Source organism: Ctenopharyngodon idella, chromosome 12 (genome assembly GCF_019924925.1).
Source record: "Ctenopharyngodon idella isolate HZGC_01 chromosome 12, HZGC01, whole genome shotgun sequence".
Taxonomy (NCBI): domain Eukaryota; kingdom Metazoa; phylum Chordata; class Actinopteri; order Cypriniformes; family Xenocyprididae; genus Ctenopharyngodon; species Ctenopharyngodon idella.
This window is the reverse complement of record NC_067231.1, coordinates 20,125,540-20,146,339: the sequence shown is the minus strand read 5'-3', so window position 1 is coordinate 20,146,339 and position 20,800 is coordinate 20,125,540. Positions and strand designations below refer to the sequence as shown.

Sequence of the window (20,800 nt, the reverse complement as noted above, 5' to 3'; positions counted from 1 at the left end):
TTTTTGTGATAAAAAGACCTAAATTAAGTCATTATTCAATGACAATCTTTACATTCATCCTAGCGCTATTCATGGTTTGTGATTGAATTGTTCTTTTGTGTCAGATATTTTCAGTGAATCAGATGTCTGAATAACAAAACTGGACTGAATGGTTCATTTGTGAATCAAACGGATGTTGTTCTGGAGTTATGATTACTATAATGACTTTTAGGCTATATTTTATTTGTCGTACAGCTAATGGTTTCAAGAGACAGTTGTATGGACCACTTTTATGACACAATCATATGATACTCCAACTTCATTTACATTTATTGGTCAGATGAAAAGGTCACTAAAATATAGCTGAAATACAGACAGACCACCTCACAACTGCCCTTCACTGAAACCAGACAAGAGTTTTGGCTATACAGAACCAGCTTTACAAAAAGCTTTTTGATACAACAGGAGGAGGACGGTCCAGCAACACTTTTGTTTGAGGTCACTTTTCAAAACTTTTGTCATGCCATGATAAGACCATCCAACCACCACCTGGTTAAACCTGTTCTACCAGGTAACAGAAACTGTCCCACTAACGTTAGCCGGATGTCTTTGAGCAGATGCGGACTCTAATGGGGCTTTCACTTATAGGCTAATATAGTCTCTTTGAGACAGCGGCTTAACTGTCTCTGTCTTCTAAAGGCAAATTCCTTAGGTTTACCTTACTGGGTGCGCCCTGCCGTGATAAATGTGATGAATAGAGCTGACCTGCGTAAGGTGAGGCGCGGAAGAACCAGACGTCATGAGCCTGACGCAAAATATGAATCTACTACGGCGAAGGCTATCTTATGAATATTAATCAGGTAACTCTGACGCCCGTTGCAACCTTCCAATGGCGACAAGCTTATATATAAATGTTAATTAGGTAGTGCTGACGTTGCGTTGTTACCTTCTACAGGCGAATGTCAGATTCATGAATATTAACAAAAACCCTTCGCATAGTACGATTAGTAAAAACGCCGCTCCTGATCGTCCGTCACATCAGCTCCGCAATACCGACAGGAGGCAAACGGGAAATTATAACTAAAAGACAGCTGTAAGAGTTTATTTATTTGTAAGAAACGAGTGTATTCCTGTTATTGGACTACCTGTATTATTTATCTCACCTATTTTGCCGCCAAGACAATGCTTCAGTGTCTATCGGGAAGTTCGTGTGTGCGTGTCTTAGAAGGTTACAGGTCTACGTGGTATTTCTTGGTCTTGGTGCTGGCGTATGTGGTTTATCTGATATTCGGGGCTGTAGTGTTTTCCGCGGTGGAACTGCCGTATGAAGAAGAGCTTCGACGAGAGCTTCGGACCGTGAAGCAGCAGTTTCTAGAGGATAATGAATGTCTGTCCGATGAAAGACTGGAGGAGTTTCTGGCCAGAGCATTAGAGGCGAGTAATTACGGTGTGTCGGTTCTCAATAATGCCACGACTAACTGGAACTGGGATTTCACATCTGCACTTTTCTTCGCCAGCACTGTGCTTTCCACGACAGGTGAGCACAAACATTCTCTTGACAACACTAATAGCCTATGCTTGATAGGATTTTTTGTTTCTTCGTTCTTTTTTGTATTCTAACCCAGTTGATTTACATGATATAATTTACCATATGAAATCATTCTTTACCCAAGAGGCTCATGGAGGAAGAGAGGCCAGGACAGTGATGTCATTTGTAAGGTCGACCTGTCCTCTCTGATCTGTGATAAAATCATCATAGCTGACGCCTGTGATGTCTAACAGGCTTTGATGGTCTTGTTAAACAGCCCAGCATTTACAGTCATATTTTTAGATTTGTACTAAAATATGCTTAAAATAACTCTAGAAAAGAGACTTTCCTATGTATAATGGGTTCCCTCCCTCTATAAATAGTCAAAAGTCAACAAAGCTTTATGGGCCTGATTGTTAACATTGCAATATATTAAGCAATACATTAAGCAATTGTAGTAACATATAAAAAGACAATAAATAAAAGGAGGCAAATAAGGATTATTTCACTTTCAAATGAAAATTACCCCAAGCTTTACTCACCCTCAAGCCATCCTAGGTGTATATAACTTTCTTCTTTCTGATGAACACAATCGGAGATATATTAATAAATATCCTGACGCATCCGAGCTTTAATGGCAGTATGAGCTGAAGAAAGTGCCTTCATCCACATCCATCCATCATAAACGTACTCCACACGGCTCTGGGGGGGTTAATAAAGGCCTTCTGAAGGGAAGCGATGTGTTTGTGTAAAAAAAAAATATCCGTATTTAACAAGTTATGAAGTAAAATATCTATAAAATATTCCGCCAGACCGCCTTCTGTATTATTCCGCCTTCTTGAGCTTCATACTCGTTGATCCCGCTCACTGCCATTATAAAGCTTGGATGCGTCAGGATATTTATTCATATATCTCCGATTGTGTTCATCAGAAAGAAGAAAGTCATATACACCTAGGATGGCTTGAGAGTGAGTAAAGCTTGGGGTAATTTTCATTTGAAAGTGAACTAATCCTTTATCCTGCGAAAGGATAAGATAAAAATACATAAAACAATAAATTAGGATACATGGATGTTATTCCACATGGACCAAGTTGCTTCTGGTCATTTCAAATGACCAGCAGTGTCATGCAGTTGCTAATTGGCTGAGTTACTACTACTAATAGTAGTGCTCAAGATGCTTTATTAAACATTAGTATAAAAGTAGCAACACATAGAACACCAAATACAATAGTACTTGAATTAAGACATTCTTTGGGACCATTTTTTGTAACATTTTTTGTACTTATGATGAAGACCATCCTCACCTCTGAAGTCCATTTTCAGAGGGTTTAGCATATTTATTAGGATACTCTTAGAAATACAGCAAAACAAGTGCTTACTCATATATTTACAGTCCCTGCGGGACTCTTGTGGTTTTGTAATTCATTGAGGATGATCTGTGGGCGATTTGAAGGGTGTCTGAAGGATAAGCATGCAGTGTGTGTAGTGTTTCCAAGGATTATGTTACTTAATCCAGCAGGATTTAAGTACTACAACAGGTGACACCCTTGACATTCCTGGTGACTTTCATTATGTCATTAAGATAGTGTTTAAAACACAAATTAACTGGTTCATTTGAGTAAAATGCTAGATGTGATTGTCTCAGAATGTACAAAAGAGCTTTATGTGTTTTCTTTCCAGGGTATGGCCACAGCGTTCCTCTGTCGGATGGTGGTAAGGCCTTCTGCATCATTTACTCAGTGGTGGGAATCCCATTCACCCTGCTGTTCCTGACTGCGGTGGTCCAGAGGATCATGGAGTTCAGTACCCGCAGGCCCGTGGATTACCTGCATCGGCGCTGGGGCATGTCCAAACCTCTGCTGGGCGCCCTGCACGCTTCCCTGCTGGCCATTATTACCATCTCCTGCTTCTTCCTTATACCTGCCATCATCTTCTCAGTACTGGAAGAGGAGTGGAATTTCCTAGAGTCTTTCTATTTCTGCTTCATCTCTCTTAGTACTATTGGCTTGGGTGACTATGTACCAGGAGAGGGCTACCACCAGAGGTTCAGAGAACTCTATAAATTGGGCATTACTCGTAAGTGCACAGTCAGTTGAATCATTATTGATGTACAGAGCTATATATTGTACATTTCATTTTAATTTTACTTTCTTACATTCACACATTCATTAACATTCAAAAGATTGGACATTTTTTTTATGTTTTTGAAAGAAGCCTCTTATATTCACCAAGGCTGCATATATTTGATCAAAAATACAGTAAAACAGTAATATTATTAAATATTATTACATTTAAAATAACTGTTTTCTATTTTAATATATTTTAAAATGCAATTTATTCCTGGGATGGCAAAGTTGAATTTTCAGTCTTCAGTGTCACATGATCCTTCAGAAATCCTTCAATGTTGAAAACAGTAGAATTTTTTTGTAACAATGTAGAAGTCTTTACTGTCACTTTTGATAAATTTAATACATTCTTGCTGAATAAAAGTACTAATGTCTTTCCAAGAAATTTGAACGGTAGTGTATGTGGTAGGGACATTTAGCATTTAGTAGACATTTAGCAGAACTTTAACCGTAAACTTGAACTTTAGCTTTTTTATCTTTTGGCTTAGTTTGCTAAAGACAAAGAGCTACCTCAAGGGTCATTCTCCATCTCTCTTTAACCCTATCTGTCTTTCTCCTATACAGTCTATCTGATATTGGGCTTGATCGCGATGTTGGTGGTTCTGGAAACCTTCTGTGAACTTCAGCACCTGAAGAAGCTCAGGAAGATCTTCTACCTAAAGAAACAAAAAACAGAGGACCAGCTTAACATCGTGGATCATGATCACCTCTCCTTTGCTTCTGTGTCTGACCAGGCAGCCTCATTTAGAGAGGATAAGACTGATCTGTTTCCTGATGACATAGTCTCCACCTCACCTATTGCTACCTCTAATGGACCAATGAACCAATGAGGCATCCTGAAATTCCGTTTCTAGAACCTGACATGTTAATGTTTCCGAAGCATCTCCACTAAGAGTATAAATGTATTGTTAGTTTACTCTGCTGTCAAGTTAGCTGAAACCTACCATAGATATGAATACTTGAAACACCGGCTGAAGGTAAGTTACAGTACTGTGGAAAAGGATTGTATGAATTCGTAGGATAATACATAATATCAGAGGACATCATTCTTCATTCAGCTACTGAACTGAAAAACGTGTTGTTACCAGAGTGTGTGTGTGTGTGTGTGTACACATGTTTATCTGTCCTGGTGGGGACTTCAACCTGAATGCACATTGACTCATGGGGATTTGTGTCACCAAGGGGACCTAAATTGAGGTCCCCATGGGGAAACAAGCTTATAAATCATACAGAATGAGTTTTTTTGAAAATGTAAAAATGCCGGAAGTTTTCTATGATGGGTAGGTTTAGGGGTAGGGTTAGTGTAAGGGGCTAGAATATACAAGTTTGTACAGTATAAAAGCCATTACATCTATGGAGAGTCCCCACAAGGATAGTAAACCAGTGTGTGTGTGTGTGTGTGTGTGTGTGTGTGTGTGTGTGTGTGTGTGTGTGTGTGTGTGTGTATGTAACAGATAAATCCATCCGTGAATTCTGAAAATAAATAGTTAACTGGTAAGTGGTCATAGACTAGCTGTACATATTCTATGTACTCTTCTTGTTAGGTGACTTAAAAGGGATCCATGACCTGTATTATAGTTTTACAGATACAATAATGTAAATCATGTTTTCTGGTTATACTAATTTGAAGAATTGCTTAAGGCTGGAATATACTACACATCTTTGTGTATTGTACATATTTTGCTCCAATTTGCAGTCTGGACAAGTCAACACTACACTCTTAAAAATAAAGGTTCTTTATTGGCATTGATGGTTCCATGAAGAAACTTTATCATCCATGGAAACTTTCCATTGCACAAAAGTTTCTTTATAGTAGGAAAAGGTTCTTTAGATTTTTAAAATGTTATTAACACTAAGAAAAAAATGGTTCTTTCATGAACTATCTACTAAAATTGTTCTTCTATGGCATTGCTGTGACCCTTTTAGAACATTTATTTTAAAAGTCTGAGCCACTCTACCAATTTTAGGCAGTCAGTGTATAACACTGTATATTTTTTTTAGCTTCAGACTATGATTCCGTCCAGTCAGAAGATATCAAACATGTTATCAAACTATTGTTTTCATTTGTCAGCAACAAGGTGCACAATTATGCATAATTCTGTTGTGTTCATAACTTGAAAGTCTGGTAGTGTTTGATCCTCAATTGTTTACTGTACAGGTTGTGTAGTGTATTCCAGCCTGAACCCTATTCAAAGTATGCAAGTGTACGATGCCTAGTGTTTTTTTTCTTCTTTTTTTTTTAGACATGGGCAGGTCCCTGGTGAAGTTTTTTTTTTTTAACATTCCATAACTCATAAAGGGAATTTAAAATATATTTTTAGTAGAGGCATCAGACAATCAAAAAGCTGTATAATTAATTTCTCTAATGAAGGGATTTTTTTTTTTTTTTTTTTGCCTTTAGTCATGTTGGCTCTTCTGAAGCCGTTCTTTTTGTTGCAGTAGGCACTGTCCACCACCTAAGAGTGCTGTAGTGCATCGAGTGCCATTACTGTTGTATTGTAAGCAAAGAACAGAAGTCACATCGGTGCATCAGTATGCTCTTATGTGCGACTGGGTATATTGCTGAAGGAAATAAATCTTATTTTATCATTTATTTATGGTTTTCAGTTTTATATTTCTAATTTTATTGCACATGCCTAAAAATGCTGAAAGTTGTGCATTTGTTGTATGTTTCAAGACGCACTTTAACAAAACAGAATAAACTGGTTATAGATAATGTGACTGTATTGTGTCCATTCTTCAGCCAATAGCAAGATGCTGTACATACACAACAGAACTTGCAACACACATATTAAATTAATCCGAACTCATCTCCTCCACCTCTCAGAGTTTACCTAGGTCATTTTGCTAGGCTATATCAGTGTGTTAAAACCTTGCTGGGGGCGAAGAGGCTTTGTGGACCCGAGCAGCTGTACGGTCTGTTAACAGTCTATCAGGATGCCTGCTCAATGCTGTTAAAAGAGATATTTACTTTGTTGTTTGAAAGTAAATTTGATGCCATCCTGTAATAGTGGTGCTGAAATTGAGCCGAGGTTATGTTAACAAGGCCCTGCAGCTGTGCTCACCTTGTTACACTTGAACAGGATATATTTCAATAAGTTGTCCTCTGCTAAGAGCGTGTGAAACTATAAGTGACCTTCTTGAGTTCTCCTAGACATTCATCTGAATGTCACACTCATTATCATCACAGCATAAGATATTGTTGAGAATGATGAGCTTGTTAATGGACAATGTATTTTGCTTCTAGGTGATATAGGAGGTTATATTTCAGGGGTTTCTCCAAAGGTAAATAATCCTTCATATCATGGGAAAATTGTTTTTGAGTATATTTGGTATTCAGAATGATTACTATTAACATTCAATGGAAAATTTTATTTTTTTCCATACCTCAGGAAAACTGATGGAGGTCTCAGTAATGCTTCATTTACTGGTATTGACATAGCATGAGATGTTTCTCCTAAAATTCCTAAGGTGAAAATATGCACAATTGAAACATTTGTTGACAAACTGCAAAAGTACACACCTCAATATTAATGTGAATATGGATATATTATAGCAAATACTTAAATACATTTAAATAATATAAAAGTAACAAAATAATATAAATAATTTGGCTTCAGAAGTATTTGATGAGAAATATTTGAGATCTCGTACTGTGTCAACAGTCTGTGACATTGCTGAAATATCTTCAGAAATTCTAGAGGAGACACGTGAGATTACAAGGATATTTTTCTCAGAAGGAAATACGAGATCCAAAATCTCCAGCCGTCCGCGTTCACGAGAGAGTCGAGTTCCGAAGGGACCTCTGACCCAACGTATGGCGTATAACGTATAACAAAGGTGTGGTATAAGCTCAGGTGAGAATTGACGAATGTGTAAGCGCAGAGTATAGAGCAAAACAAAATGCTGGTCATGAATTAGAGAAGTTTTAAAGAAAATGTCAGAGGATTTCGATATAAGAAAAGAGGAACTACGTCATACATCGGGTCAGAGGTCACCCTTTTGCCGGAACTCGACTCTCTTGTGAACACGCAGATGGCTATTATTGGATATTGATAAAAAACATTGGATATTTTTCTTACAAAAACGCATTGCTTCATTTCAGAAAGCCTTTTTTTAACCCTCTGGAGCCGTATGGATTACCTTTATGATGGATGGATGTGCTTTTTTGGGCTTCAAAATCTAGGATATCATTCACTTCCATTATAAAGCTTGGAAGAGCCAGGATATTTTTTTAATATAACTCTAATTGTGTTTGGCTGAAAGAAGACAGTCATATACACCTAGGATGGCTTGGAGATGAGTAAATTATGGGATCATTTTCATTTTTGAGTGAACTAAACTTTTAACTGAATATATGCCATAACAGCAACACTATGAATTAAATTTGATGATTTCACTCTTTTAAGTTAGATGTCTGAAACAAAGACGTCTAAATTTAACTAATGGAATTAATGAATATAACCCCATGAATTACAATAAATATTAAATTAAAAACAATAACACTAGTTCCAACATGCAACTCTGGGCCTTCTGAGCCAAATCATGGGGGAGCCATCTTACCCCAAGGGTCTAATTTTATCTTTTCACTTCGAGAAAAAAAAAAAAAAAAAAACGTCATTCCCCAAGTGGAATCTTACCCCATCGTACCCTTCTGTTCTCCTTGAAGAGAACAAACTATTGAATACTGCAGTTGTTATTTATAAATGTCTCCTTTTAACTTTGCCTTTGGTTTGTCCTTGATAAATGTGAACGATCTCCACCAGAGCCCTTCGATAGTTCTCACCCAAGATTTTTCAATTAAACTCTCTCTCCCATGGCCTGTATTTATCCAAGCCAGTCTGCCTTATTATTAGATGTCAGGTCTCGCTACAGTGTGTGCCAAGCTCAATTTTGAGTTAAGCGTATGCAGACCTCATGGCTTCTCCCCACGGCGTTCTCTAACGGAAGGGAGGGTATTGACGGCGCTGTCAGATGTTTTTGCTTAGCTAAGCATAGGTCTCCTGACTGAGGCTTGTGCGGGGTGGAGACGGCTCTTCCGATCGATAGGTGCCAACCAGTTACAATGAACTTCCCTTCACACACAGACACACACACACACACACACCGAGGCTCACACCCCCACTGCTAGCCATCTTTCAAAACCTGGCTGTGGACCGTGAAGCTGCCACACTGCAGGGAAAAGATCCCCACACATGATGTGCCGGCGCAATGCAGAAAGGGGACGAAACTCCAGCACCCTGTGTACAACCGTGTTCTCAGAAAAACAGGTAAAACTTTTACATTTGATTAAGTGCTGAAAAGCTAATCTGAGTGACAATTTAATGATAAAATTGCATAATGATGCTTTTAAGGTGTTTTATTAAGACAGCTTTGATTACCAGCTTAGATCGTTTAATCCTCAATTTACTGTCTTGCTATTCTTTCTGCAATTTAATTTAGAAATCTGGCTTTAAAACATTTTTATAACAGACAGCCATTTCACAGGTTGCAATTTTGTTTATGTGAAATATGAAAAAATTGTCTTTGTTAAATTTGCTAAAATAACTGGTAACACTTTACAATAAGGTTTCAATGATTAACATTAATTAACTACATTATTAAACACGAGCAATGAACAATACTTCTAGCATTTTTTTAATCTTAGTCAATGTTAATTTCAACATTTTCTAATGCATTTTTAAAATCAAAAGTTGCATTAGTTATGCACTCTGAACTATGAACAAACAATTAGATGTTTACTACTAATGTTAAAAAAGATTAATAAATGATTTAAAAATTACATTGCTCATAGGTTAGTTTAAGCATTATGCATGGTTAGTTAAATAATGCATTAACTAATGTTAACAAATGAGACTTTATGGTAAAGTGCAACAAAATAACTTAATGTTTTTAAACAGCAGCAATGAAAAATGCCATAAAGTAATGTGGAACTTATTAAAAAAAATTATGTATTTATGAACTAACATAGCCTACGTGTAGCCTGCTGTAGCTATATGTGAAAATTAACATATTTCATGGTGCTTGCTAAGTTCTGCATCACTATTATTTTATAATTGCTCATATTTAATAGATGTGAAAGATTGAACTTTGTATTAAACTTTGGCATGTATCTTCAGTTTCGCAACGCTTGTGTTACAGACATGAATGAGTTCTCAAATCGTGTGGTTTGATGATAAGATATTGCTGTGATATGCACTTTCTTAGCAATCAGATTTAAGATTTTATCTGGTGGACAATAAAATGAAAGTAAAAAATCTTTACCTTTATGAAGGTAAAAAATCTTTACACTGAAGGATTAAACGGACATTATATTGACACCAGCTATATGTCGGGACCAGAGTGTTATTAACACACAAAACATATGCTAATACCCAGTCAGAATGCTTTAGCAACTGCATAGCAACACCCTGGTAACCACCCACAACACAACTTGTGGCATTGAGTTTGGTCAGGTACCACTCACATACCTTCTGAAATGTAATAATTATGCATATTATGAGCATGTATGAGATAGTACATATGCGTATGGGATCGGTCTAAAGCTTTGTGGAAAAAACAGGCTTTGCCTGCAATGTTGTCTTCCTGGGTAGCTTACCACCCTCCAAGAGCCACTTCCTTCCTCATCTACTCTTGGCCAGTTTCCTTCTTTTTCCCCTGCCATGCACTGGCATCTCTGCTGTGCCAGACAGATGGGCTGTGCTGGGCTGCTGTGTTTGCTGCAATGTAGCTGTTCACCCAAAGGAAAATACACTGACACTACAGTCAGCAGTTATAAAGTTGTTGTTTTTTTTTTGCAATTTTGTGTGTATTTAATATACATACATACTAGCTATGAAATTAGCATTCAGTCTGCCATTTTATTCCAAAAAATATCTTTCCACCACTGAATGCTTATGACTTTAAAAAAAACACAATTCTTTTGTGTATGCACATGCACTATTAGACATCATTAGTAGCCTAACCAAATTAAATAAATTAGTGTGAGACTGAAAAGTGTGTTTTAATAGAGTTTATCGGTGTTTCACATGGGTAAACTCGTCCATAAAAGATGAAAAACATCCATATGAGTGGGTTGGAAGCTCATAACTTAATAAGAATTTTGGGTCTGCGCAGGCGCACTGCGTTCACAGGTGGTCGTGTCTTCATAAGGCAGTGAAGCCCCAGCTCAACGCTATGGATCTCCTTTTGACTATTTACCCTGAACAATCACGATTTCTAAACGCTTGATTCTTTAAATGCTTCTAAAAATGGGCTCATCGGAGTGCCGAATGAAACAGAACTTCTCTGTCTCAGTCTCAGTCTCAGAGTGAGTAATACATTTCTTGGCGAATAAAAATGAGAGGCTTCAAAACGAGCGCGTGCGCACGAACTGCTCACTGAATTTAAATACATTCTTCATCCTCAGTCCTTTTTTTTAATGCATTCATCTAGCTTGCAATGATATGTACCATAAACAAGTTGACACTATTCAGCGCAACTGCAAGTTCTGACTCTCGCGAACGCGCGCGCTCGCAGTTTTGTACAGTTTCATTGATTGGCAGCATTTTGTCGTATTGCGTTGTGTCGTGCCTCTAATTTGGAGTGTTGACGGTGTGTTTACATGCAGGTTGGTTCTTCTAAGCTCTACATTTCCGCTGAGATACACTGTGTTCTGATGTCTCTTCTTTAACTTCAGGGGAATGATAAAGCCTTCAGACATGAGTCCACGCCGATTGTCAGACATCAGTCCTCAGATCAGACAGCTGAAATCCCTCGTCATTGATGAAGAACTAAATGAAGAACTGAAGTCATCGAGATCGGTCGAGTTCATCAACAACGCATCCATAGAAGAGCGGATTCTGAGGATCACTGGTTACTATGGCTATGAGCCCTGGAACGAATCTATCAGAGGTAGTACACTTGATTTATGCTTGTGTTTGAGTTAGGTAAAGATTTAAAGGAATAATATATGAGTTAAAGTCACCTTGAACTCAAAATAGACGATTCTTATTTTTTTAATGGAATATTGCAGTATTTATTATAAATGACTTATCCGTGCACATTATTATTATTATTTAATTTATGGTACATCTTTAATCTAAATAATTTCCCCTCCCACTTGCAATGACATCTTTTCTCTGATGACGTGTTTACTGGCGCGAGGGCGGGGCAAACTGTCACTCACACGAAATCACAGCAATAAACCCTTTTCACATTTCCGGGTTTCTCAGAAGCGAAAGTCGTCATAGTTGGGTAAAATTTATAGCGGTGAATGAGAGAATACATTAAATATATTTTTTGTGTTTCCATTTGCTCAAATAGCAAATAAAAAAAAAACTCCACAATAGTGTTTTCACAACTTTCAAAAAGAGGAAAAAAATAGAGAGCGATTGATAACGGCAGTCAGAGGAGAGAAAGATGTTATTTTTACCATCACTCACATAGACGCTGTATTAGAAACACCCTCAGAGCAGCGTTAACTAGTTTTTTGTAATTTGATGCAAAAGTAATATAATACTAGGTATAGTGTTATAATGTACATAAGTTTCTTAAAAAATGAAAATATAAAAAACTTTGCAGGATTTAAGATATTGATGACCGTTAAAACGCGTCATCACAGTCTGTGAAAAGGGTCTATAGCAAACCACAACCACTCAATCAATAGAGTGGTGCAGGTATGACGTCACTAATCGACAGTTAGGATACTGGTTCCCTTGACAAAAACCCAATAGGATTTTTCCATAGGCTTTTGGATTATCGCAAGCTTTGTGATCAACAAAAGTTTATTATACTTGCACGTTTTGTCCATAATGATAATTTTCACAGATGAACACAACTTTTATCAATTTTGAATTTTGCAGTTGCGAGAAGTAAAAAGCTAAAGGTAGGCTATAAGTGAACTATACCACGGTCGCACGAGTTCGACGTCACCACCACTAAGCTTCCGACAACTCTTTCAGTTTTTATATAAAAATATTTTCCCAGAACGTTTGAGTTAGAATAGTTTGTAAGTGCACAATTATAAGCATAAAAGCGGACTGAGATTACCTGTTTGGCGTGATGACATTTAATGTCGCAGACAGCCTCTGTAGTCCTGTTTAGCCACTTGTTAGCAACCGCCTTTTTCAAGACATGTAACAGCTTTTAAAAAATCTTGATTGGGGTAAAGTATTTTATGTCGTAGAATAAAATGTGAGCTTGTGTTCACCACAGACCTTATTTCAGCCATTTAACCAAAATCTCATTAAAAAAACCTTTGGTACGATGGAACCGGAAGTGCTAAAATGCTAACTAGTTTCTGTGTTTTGGCCTACAAAGTGATGTCAAACCTGCTCCACTCTATTCCCGATGGACAAAATCAAGTCATTCCTTACATTTAACTTTTTATTATTATTGAAGAAATATCAAAACAATTACAATGCACAATTTCAAATGCTCTATGTAAACAATATTATAAGAATACTTTAAACTTACATCTACTTGTTTGAGAAGTCGTTTCACTCGGATATACGTCACAATAGAGAAGAAAAGACTATCACAACTTCAGTTTGTAGAACTCTAAGGGTACAGTATAATTCATATAGTTACAGCTCTTTACCCTTATCTTATATCAAAATAGTATTACATGTATTTCATTATATTGCATCATACATGCATTATGTAGTAAGTCCTTGTTAAAAGTTTAAAGGTGGCTTAAAAGTTCAAGTGAGGACTGTTTCTTCTTGCTTTTCAGCTGTTTGTCCAGTCTATGAGTTTGATAGATGTTTTTTTACATGATAGGTGAACATCTATGTTCTATGGTGTAAACAAACACATCAATCAGAGTCCAGCTTCACACCCCTGCATCTATCCGAGCTCCTCCGCAACCCCACGCACAAACATTTCATCATTTCTTAAGAATACTGTTGACACAGGCACAAGCAAAAAAATCTATCACCCATTTAAAAAACAGCTGAATCATTTTTAGACAACTTTCTATTACTTTCTGTATGTGTGTATGTAGTACTCAATAAAAAAACAAAATGCAATTTTTAGGTCATCATAGCCTGAGTTATGATGTGCCGCTCTGGCAGTGATTCTTCTATGCATAAGAAGGTAACTGAGTCAGAGCCCAGTTCTGCTGAGTCATCAGGGGCAGATGAAGTCTCTCAATTCTCATTTGCATTCCTCCACTCACTGCATCATATCATGTACATTTTGATTTTAGTTAAAATTTTAGTAACTTTGTTGTGTTTTTGTATTTTTTTTTTAATATGTCTAGTTTTTATTAATTTTAGTTTTAGTTATTTTAGTACATCAAGTTAAATTAAATTAAATGAGAAATGTTGTCTTGGCAAATTAACTAATATAACTTTTTAGCAGTTCTAGTTAACTAATAACCCATGCACTGTCATGTCTTTGTTGCGCAGTTATCTCTACCCTCTCCTGCATGTAGTCATTGAAACTTACCACAGCAGCTCCTTAAATTAACCCTAAAGCTGTTGAGACCTCTAATCCCTGAGAACATAAGCTGCGATCATCAGAGCATTTGAAGTGAGCAAATCTTCCACCGTCAATTTTTGAGTCGAAGTGATGCAGCAGAGCATCTTTAAAACTTAATAGAGTGAGAATGTTTCCTCAAGCTCATGTTTGGTAGATGTGGTGGCATTGATTTTTCTGATCATACTGCAGTTGATGGAAAGGATCAACAAAGATTCACCAATAAGGTCACATTTGTTCTGTTGACCGACTGCTTCTTAAGGGACAGTCTGTCTGCCTCCTTGTCCTCCTTGCACTGACAGTTCTGTCCTTCAGACCTGGCTGGTTCTGGACAGTGTACTAAATGTCTTCCTACAGGCCATGAGGACAAAAGTATGGTATATAAAGCAGAAATTAGATGCCTTGTAATACAATTAATGGTTTTCTAGAAACAATGTTACAGCTTCAGTACCCTGGACAGCAATACATTTGATGATCTTGTGTATTGCTTCTTGCTATCTGTTCTTGTATCTTGTTTTATAAGCATGTCTTATACTTAAAAAAAAGCATAAGGGCAGGTCAAAAATAATTTATGTGGTACTGTAAATTACATCATGCCACAAATATAGAGGTCTGTTTCAATCCCAGAGTAAAAAGAAATTGACTTTTTCTTGCTATATTTTTTATCTCACAGTTGTGACTTTACATTATTTCTTATAGCTGCAACTCTATATCTCCCATTTGTAGAGTACCAGTATATCTCCCTTATACAGTACCATTTAAAATTTGGGCTAAGTAAGGTGTTTTTCTTTAAATTAATACTTCTATATCCTGAAAAGATGCATTCAATTGATCAAAAGTGACAGTAAATGCATTTATAATGTTACAAAAGATTTATATTTCATATAAATGCTGTTCTTTTGATCTTTCTATTCATCAAATAATCCTTAAGCAGCACAACTGTTTTCAACATTGATAATAAATCATGTTCCTTGAGCACCAAATCAGCATATCAGAAGGATCATGTGACACTGAAGACTGGAGTAATGATGATGAAAATTCAGCTTTGCCATCACAGGAATAAATTACATTTTAAAATGTATTAAAATAGGAAACAGTTATTTTAAATTGTAATAATATTTCACTGTATTACTGTTTTTCCATTTTTTAAATCAAATAAATGCAGCCTTGGAGACCATTAGAAGCTTCTTTTAAAAACATAAAAATTCTTACCAACCTCAAACTTTGCTTGATTCCTGCTGTCAAGTTCCAGGTTTTTGATGAAACATTACTTGATTTGAGTTGTCTTACTAAAGTTACAGTTCAGAAATGATGATATATATTTTATGTACTGCATTTCAGCTTTGTAAGCATCAGCTTTGTTATGCAAATTTCTCCCATAGTACAGCACGAAAGTTTATTGCTGAAAGAAAAGAACTGGCAGTACAGTACAGTTAAATGCCTGTGGCTATTCTTATGACTTTGTATTATGCAATTATGTTGTCTGTATCTGCAGGGGAGGACCGATCCAGCAGTGAGAAGGTGGAAGTGAAGGTAGATGGCCAGACTGCTACAGGAACAGTCAAATCAGATTGTGTGAACAGGCTGCAGAGGCTCCGCTGCTGTTTGCGTATGACTGCAGTCCACCTGCGCAGAGCACTGTGGGGTGTCACTATGGTGATCTGCATCTGCGCGTCTTGGTCAGGCTGCACTCAGTTGGCCAAAATAACCGTCAGGCGCTTGAATGTCCCGTTCACCCTCACTTGGTTCTCCACCTCCTGGAACTGTGCCATCTTCCCGCTTTACTACCTGGGTCACCTGTGCTGTAGCAAGGACAGACAGACCCCCAGACAGCGCTTCAGGTGAGACAGGTTGTGTTTCCTTTCATGCAAGGAGATCTTTCTGATTCTGTGACTTACAAAACTTCACTGAGTTTCAAAATGAGAACTCTTTGCAAAAGTGCTGCACTGTGTAATATTTTGGATTTATGCAGACACCTCAATTTGGCTTGCAGAACCAGAGTGACTGTTGACTTCGCAGTTCTGTTGGGCCGGGCTGCTCAGATAGAGGACTTGACCTTAACCTCATTTTCTTAACAATGTCCCATGGCATTTTTGTCCTTTTCATGAGTTCAGCACAACAGATTTTTTTAAATGTTTAATCTTTTGTACTGAGCAGCACTTTTGGGTTTCCCTGGTTTGTATCTAAATTGGGTTGTTGGTTTTATCATGTTTTATAACTAGTTCTTCGTCTTAAAGTCATCATGAAATCAAAATCTATTTATTAATACGTTCTCAATCTTATTGCGTTTATCAGTGCATTTTATTACTAAGAAAGAAAAAGTGTTTGTCTTTGTAATCTTAAAAATATAATTGCTTGCTCCACCTCCGAAATGACATTCCTTGCCTTTTTAGTTTACTATTGTAAGTAAGGTTATTTATGTTTTTCTTCCAAATTTTGACAATTTACTGCAATTTTTTAATGATTGTTATGGCAGTATTAGCAATAAAAGCTTCAAAAGTTCACTTACCGGAGTCAGTAAGATTTTTTAATGTTTTTGAAAGTCTCTTATGCTTACCAATGCTGCATTTATTTGATAAAAAATACAGTAAAAACAGTAATATAGTATTACATTATTACAATTTAAAATAGCTGTGATTAAATGGAATACAGGAAATAGTATTATAATTTTAAATAGCTGTTGTCATTTTGATATATTTCAAAATGTAAATTTTTAACAGCCATTACTCTAGTCTTCAGTGTCACATGATCCTTCAAAAACATTCTAATATGCTAATTTGGTGCCCAATAAACATTTCATATTACTATTAATGTTGAAAACAGTTGTACTGCTTAATATTTTTGTGGAAAACATGATACATTTTTTCAGGATTATTTGATGGATAGAAAGTTCAATGTTCAAACTTTTGAATGGTGGCATATGTTAGGCACTTGTTGGCTGCTCTTCACTTTACAGTCAAAAAAAAAATTAAAATATATATATATATATATATAGATATAGATATATACTGTATATATGTAAGCAATGTAAGCATCTTTTTTAAGCAATTAAGCATAAGATTTTATATTTAAGATCAAGAATGTATGATCCATGTTACAAAAAAGTATATTGTAAATGGTAGAATGATAAATGATGGCATAATACATTGTTTTCATGTGTGTGGATTCACATTAGAGAGTGTTGTCAGTTCTTGGGAGATGACGGGCTGTCTCTGAGAATGCTGCTTTCTCGCGTGGCCCCTTTTGGAGTGCTATATACTCTCACCAGCTACCTTTACCTGCAAGGCCTTCGCAGAATCCCCGCCACTGATGCCTGTGCCCTTTTCTGCTGTAGTCGTGCCTTTGTCTTCCTAATATCCTGGATTGTCCTGCGGGATCGCTTTATGGGAGTGCGGGTGAGTCTATGAACTGTTATATAAAATGCTTTTATAGTGACTATAGCATTGTGTGTAATTTAGAGTCTACACTGGATTTTCCTTTTTATTATAATGTACTTTGTTTAAACAGTTTTTCTGTATTCTGTTTGATCACAGATTGTAGCGGCCATTTTAGCCATTGGGGGCATTGTTATGATGACATATGCCGATGGTTTCCACAGCCATTCTGTGATTGGCATCTCCCTTGTGGTTGCATCTGCATCAACAGCAGCTATATACAAAGTAAGAGAGGATTATATACTGTAGCACAACAAACACATCTTAGATTGTCATACACCATTGACCTGTGTTTCAAATGAACATGTAATTATTTCATTCTCTTTTTAGCTGTACAGAAATGTATAAATGTTTTTTCAGGTTCTGTTTAAGCTTGTTCTGGGTAGTGCAAAGCTGGGTGAAGCAGCTGTGTATCTTACAGTCCTCGGCGGAGCTAATTTGGTCTTCATTAGCGCTGTACCTCTAATCCTGCTTCTCACGGGGGCCGAGGACTTTGTTTCCCCTAGAGATTTGCCATGGCCAAGCATCTGTGGCATGTCTGCTCTTCTTCTGGGTAAGACGATGGACACAAATACACAAGCTTCTCTTATGTACTCAAATTGCCATCTTCCCTTAAAATTATTAGCAATGTTGATTTTTCTTTGGTTGCCCCCTTAGTGTTCAACTTCCTCCTGAATTTTGGTTTTCTGATAACACTTCCTACTCTCATTTCTCTGGGCGTTGTCCTCAGTGTGCCTGTCAATGCTGGTGAGTCAGTTGTTGTTTTTAAAATGACAAAAAAGCACCATAACCTTTAAAATCATAACAGCATAAAATTGACTAAATATTTATTGAAAACTAATTTATTCAGTTTTCCTGAAAATCTCTGCTTTAAAATCTCATTTGTGCAGTTGGAAAATGTTCATATTTAAATTTTGTCATCATTTACTCACTCATTTCAGACCTGTATGAGGATTTTAGTGGAATGTCACTGATGTTTATTTTACTCCTTCAACCTCATAACATACACCAAAAGTTTGGTGTCAGTAATTTAATGTATTTTATGCTCATCAAAGCTGCAATTATTTGATCGAAATACAGTAAAACAGTAATATTGTGAAATTATATTACAATTTAAAATAATTGTTTTCTATTTTGATAAATTTTAAAATGTAATTTATTCCTGTGATGGCAAAGCTGAATATTCAGCATCATTACTCCAGTATTCTGTATCACATGATCTTTTAGAAATCATTCTAATATGCTGATTTGGTACTCATAGGGTTAGTTTCTGTCATTAATTACTCACCCTCATGTCGCTCCAAACCCGTAAGACCTTCGTTCATCTTCAGAACACAAATTAAGTTGTTTTTTTTTGTTGTTTTTTTGTCTCTCACAGAAAGCAACAAAATTACCACATTCAAGGTCCAGAAAAGTACGACTTTATTCAACAATTTCCACTCTACCCTGTCATTCTCCTATGCAGTTTACGTTGCAGACACATTGCAGAGCTTCCGGGTTCTACGTCAGAACGCAGACTCAGTATTGGCCGGCTCCTGCGTCAGCATCACACGCATGCGTACAGCGTCGGCAAATACTGAGCCGGCGTTCAGACGTAAACAAAGAAGCTCTATACTGTGTTCGCTTCGTCAACTGCATAGGAGACTGACAGGGTAGAGAAGAATTTGTTGAACAAAGTCACTATTTTTGTTTTCTTTCTGGTCTTAATGGTCTTTACTACTTCTCTGGTCCTTGAATGTGTTAATTTAGTTGCTTTCTACGGGAGATAAAAAACCTCTCGGATTTCATCAAAAATATCTCAATTTTTGTTCCGAAGATGAACAAAGGTCTTGCGGGTGTGGAACAACATGATGGTGAGTAATTAATGATAGAAATTTCATTTTTGGGTGAACTAACCCTTCAAGAAACATTTCTTATTATTATCAGTGTTGAAAAGAGCTGTGCTGCTTAATATTTTTGTGGAAACCATGATACCTGTTTTTTTCATGATTCTTTGATGAATGGAAAATTCTAAATAACAGCATTTATTAGAAACAGAAAGCTTTTGTAACATTATAAATATTGTTACTGTCACTTTTGATCAATTAAATGCATCCTTGCAAAATAAAAGTATTATTTTTTCCCCAAAAAGAAATCTTACCGACCCCAAGCTTTTGAATGGTAGTGGAATGGTCAGAAATTGCATATGGTTTACATGTTTTCCTGATTATATTAGCATCTTTGTGTTTTAAAGATCAAGTTATTCAAATGTATTAAAGTAATAACTGAGTGACCACCGTAAATCTTCTGCACTCCAGTCATAGATCGCTACATGTGTGAGATCCAGCTCAACAGTATACGTGTCATTGCGGTGTCCATCATTTGTTTGGGCTTCCTTTTGCTCTTGCTGCCCGAGGACTGGGACCAGTGCCTGCCACAGTTACGATCAATGCTGTACAGCCGAGAAGAGCCACAAGAGTGCGCCAGAGACAAACACTCAGAGACGCTTCACATCAGGCCAAGAGAGGCCAAGAACTGCAACTCCAAAACTACTCCCAATGTTCAATGACTCTGCATTTTATTCATTCCGTATGGGCAACACATTTGTGATGCAATTTAGATGTATTGCACATCAAATTCAATGGCAATCACTGATAAAGGAGGGTGTTATAGATATAGAAGATATTGAAAAATTCTATGCAAAGCCTTAGGATTTGATTGGTTCACCTGTTACACAGTTAAGGACGAGCGATTTTTCATTTTTAAGCACCACTGTGAGTCTAGATTTGAATATTTCATTGTTGCTTCATATGTTTAATGAAGCATGTTTGTATATTGCCAGTATCTCAACTGCTGACACATCTCACACACACTTCAGCATAATATAGTACTCCTGATATGAGCTGTAATATCACACTGGTTCTATATACTCTGCATATGTATTTGACAGTGTTATGGCCTCTTATAAAATCTGTAAGAAAGGCTATACCCACTGATTCTTCAGATTATTATCTTACATTATATCCCTATCAGTGGCAATATTTGTTCAAATATTCCTGTGGAATTAAGGCTTAATGTAAACCTTTGTAAGGATGATTTTTGTTACTTCTCAATAGCAATAATAAAGAATGAATGTATATCCTACGTATATTGAAGCATATATATCTTGGGGAGAAAACTGATTATATATATATATATATATAATTTAAATATTTTATATATAATTATATAATTTATATTTAAAAATTTAAATTATACATATATATAAAATTATATATATAATGTATATTTT

At 36.5% G+C, this 20,800-nt stretch overlaps 2 protein-coding genes across 4 annotated transcripts; both read left to right on the top strand.

Annotated features, from left to right (window-relative positions):
* The first annotated feature begins 958 nt into the window (after nt 1-958).
* On the top strand, nt 959-6,350 carry kcnk1a (potassium channel, subfamily K, member 1a). Its single transcript, XM_051915459.1, has 3 exons — nt 959-1,516; nt 3,189-3,584; nt 4,199-6,350. Exons 1-3 carry the CDS (start codon nt 1,162-1,164, stop codon nt 4,462-4,464), a joined length of 1,017 nt encoding a protein of 338 aa, XP_051771419.1. The 5' UTR covers nt 959-1,161; the 3' UTR covers nt 4,465-6,350.
* A 2,301-nt stretch (nt 6,351-8,651) lies between these two features.
* On the top strand, nt 8,652-20,658 carry slc35f3a (solute carrier family 35 member F3a). Of its 3 annotated transcripts, none has more exons than XM_051915566.1 (8): nt 8,652-8,904; nt 11,313-11,527; nt 15,591-15,936; nt 17,271-17,490; nt 17,629-17,754; nt 17,890-18,082; nt 18,187-18,276; nt 19,827-20,658. In XM_051915566.1, the coding sequence occupies exons 1-8, from the start codon at nt 8,846-8,848 to the stop codon at nt 20,075-20,077; spliced, it is 1,500 nt and encodes a 499-aa protein (XP_051771526.1). In that variant the 5' UTR covers nt 8,652-8,845; the 3' UTR covers nt 20,078-20,658. The 3 variants fall into 3 exon arrangements, with proteins under 3 accessions (XP_051771526.1, XP_051771524.1, XP_051771527.1); XM_051915564.1 differs by lacking the exon at nt 8,652-8,904 and adding an exon at nt 10,765-10,943; XM_051915567.1 differs by lacking the exon at nt 8,652-8,904 and adding an exon at nt 10,976-11,243.
* Nucleotides 20,659-20,800: the final 142 nt, after the last annotated feature.

Excerpts from the sequence above, each read along its gene's own strand:
- kcnk1a (XM_051915459.1), top strand. The coding sequence starts at position 1,162 with ATGCTTCAGTGTCTATCGGGAAGTTCGTGTGTGCGTGTCTTAGAAGGT. Across the intron at positions 1,517-3,188 it reads CACTGTGCTTTCCACGACAG|GGTATGGCCACAGCGTTCCT; the intron begins GTGAGCACAAAC and ends TTTTCTTTCCAG. Across the intron at positions 3,585-4,198 it reads CTATAAATTGGGCATTACTC|TCTATCTGATATTGGGCTTG; the intron begins GTAAGTGCACAG and ends TCTCCTATACAG.
- slc35f3a (XM_051915564.1), top strand. The coding sequence starts at position 10,873 with ATGCTTCTAAAAATGGGCTCATCGGAGTGCCGAATGAAACAGAACTTC. Across the intron at positions 15,937-17,270 it reads ACCCCCAGACAGCGCTTCAG|AGAGTGTTGTCAGTTCTTGG; the intron begins GTGAGACAGGTT and ends GATTCACATTAG. Across the intron at positions 17,755-17,889 it reads CAACAGCAGCTATATACAAA|GTTCTGTTTAAGCTTGTTCT; the intron begins GTAAGAGAGGAT and ends ATGTTTTTTCAG.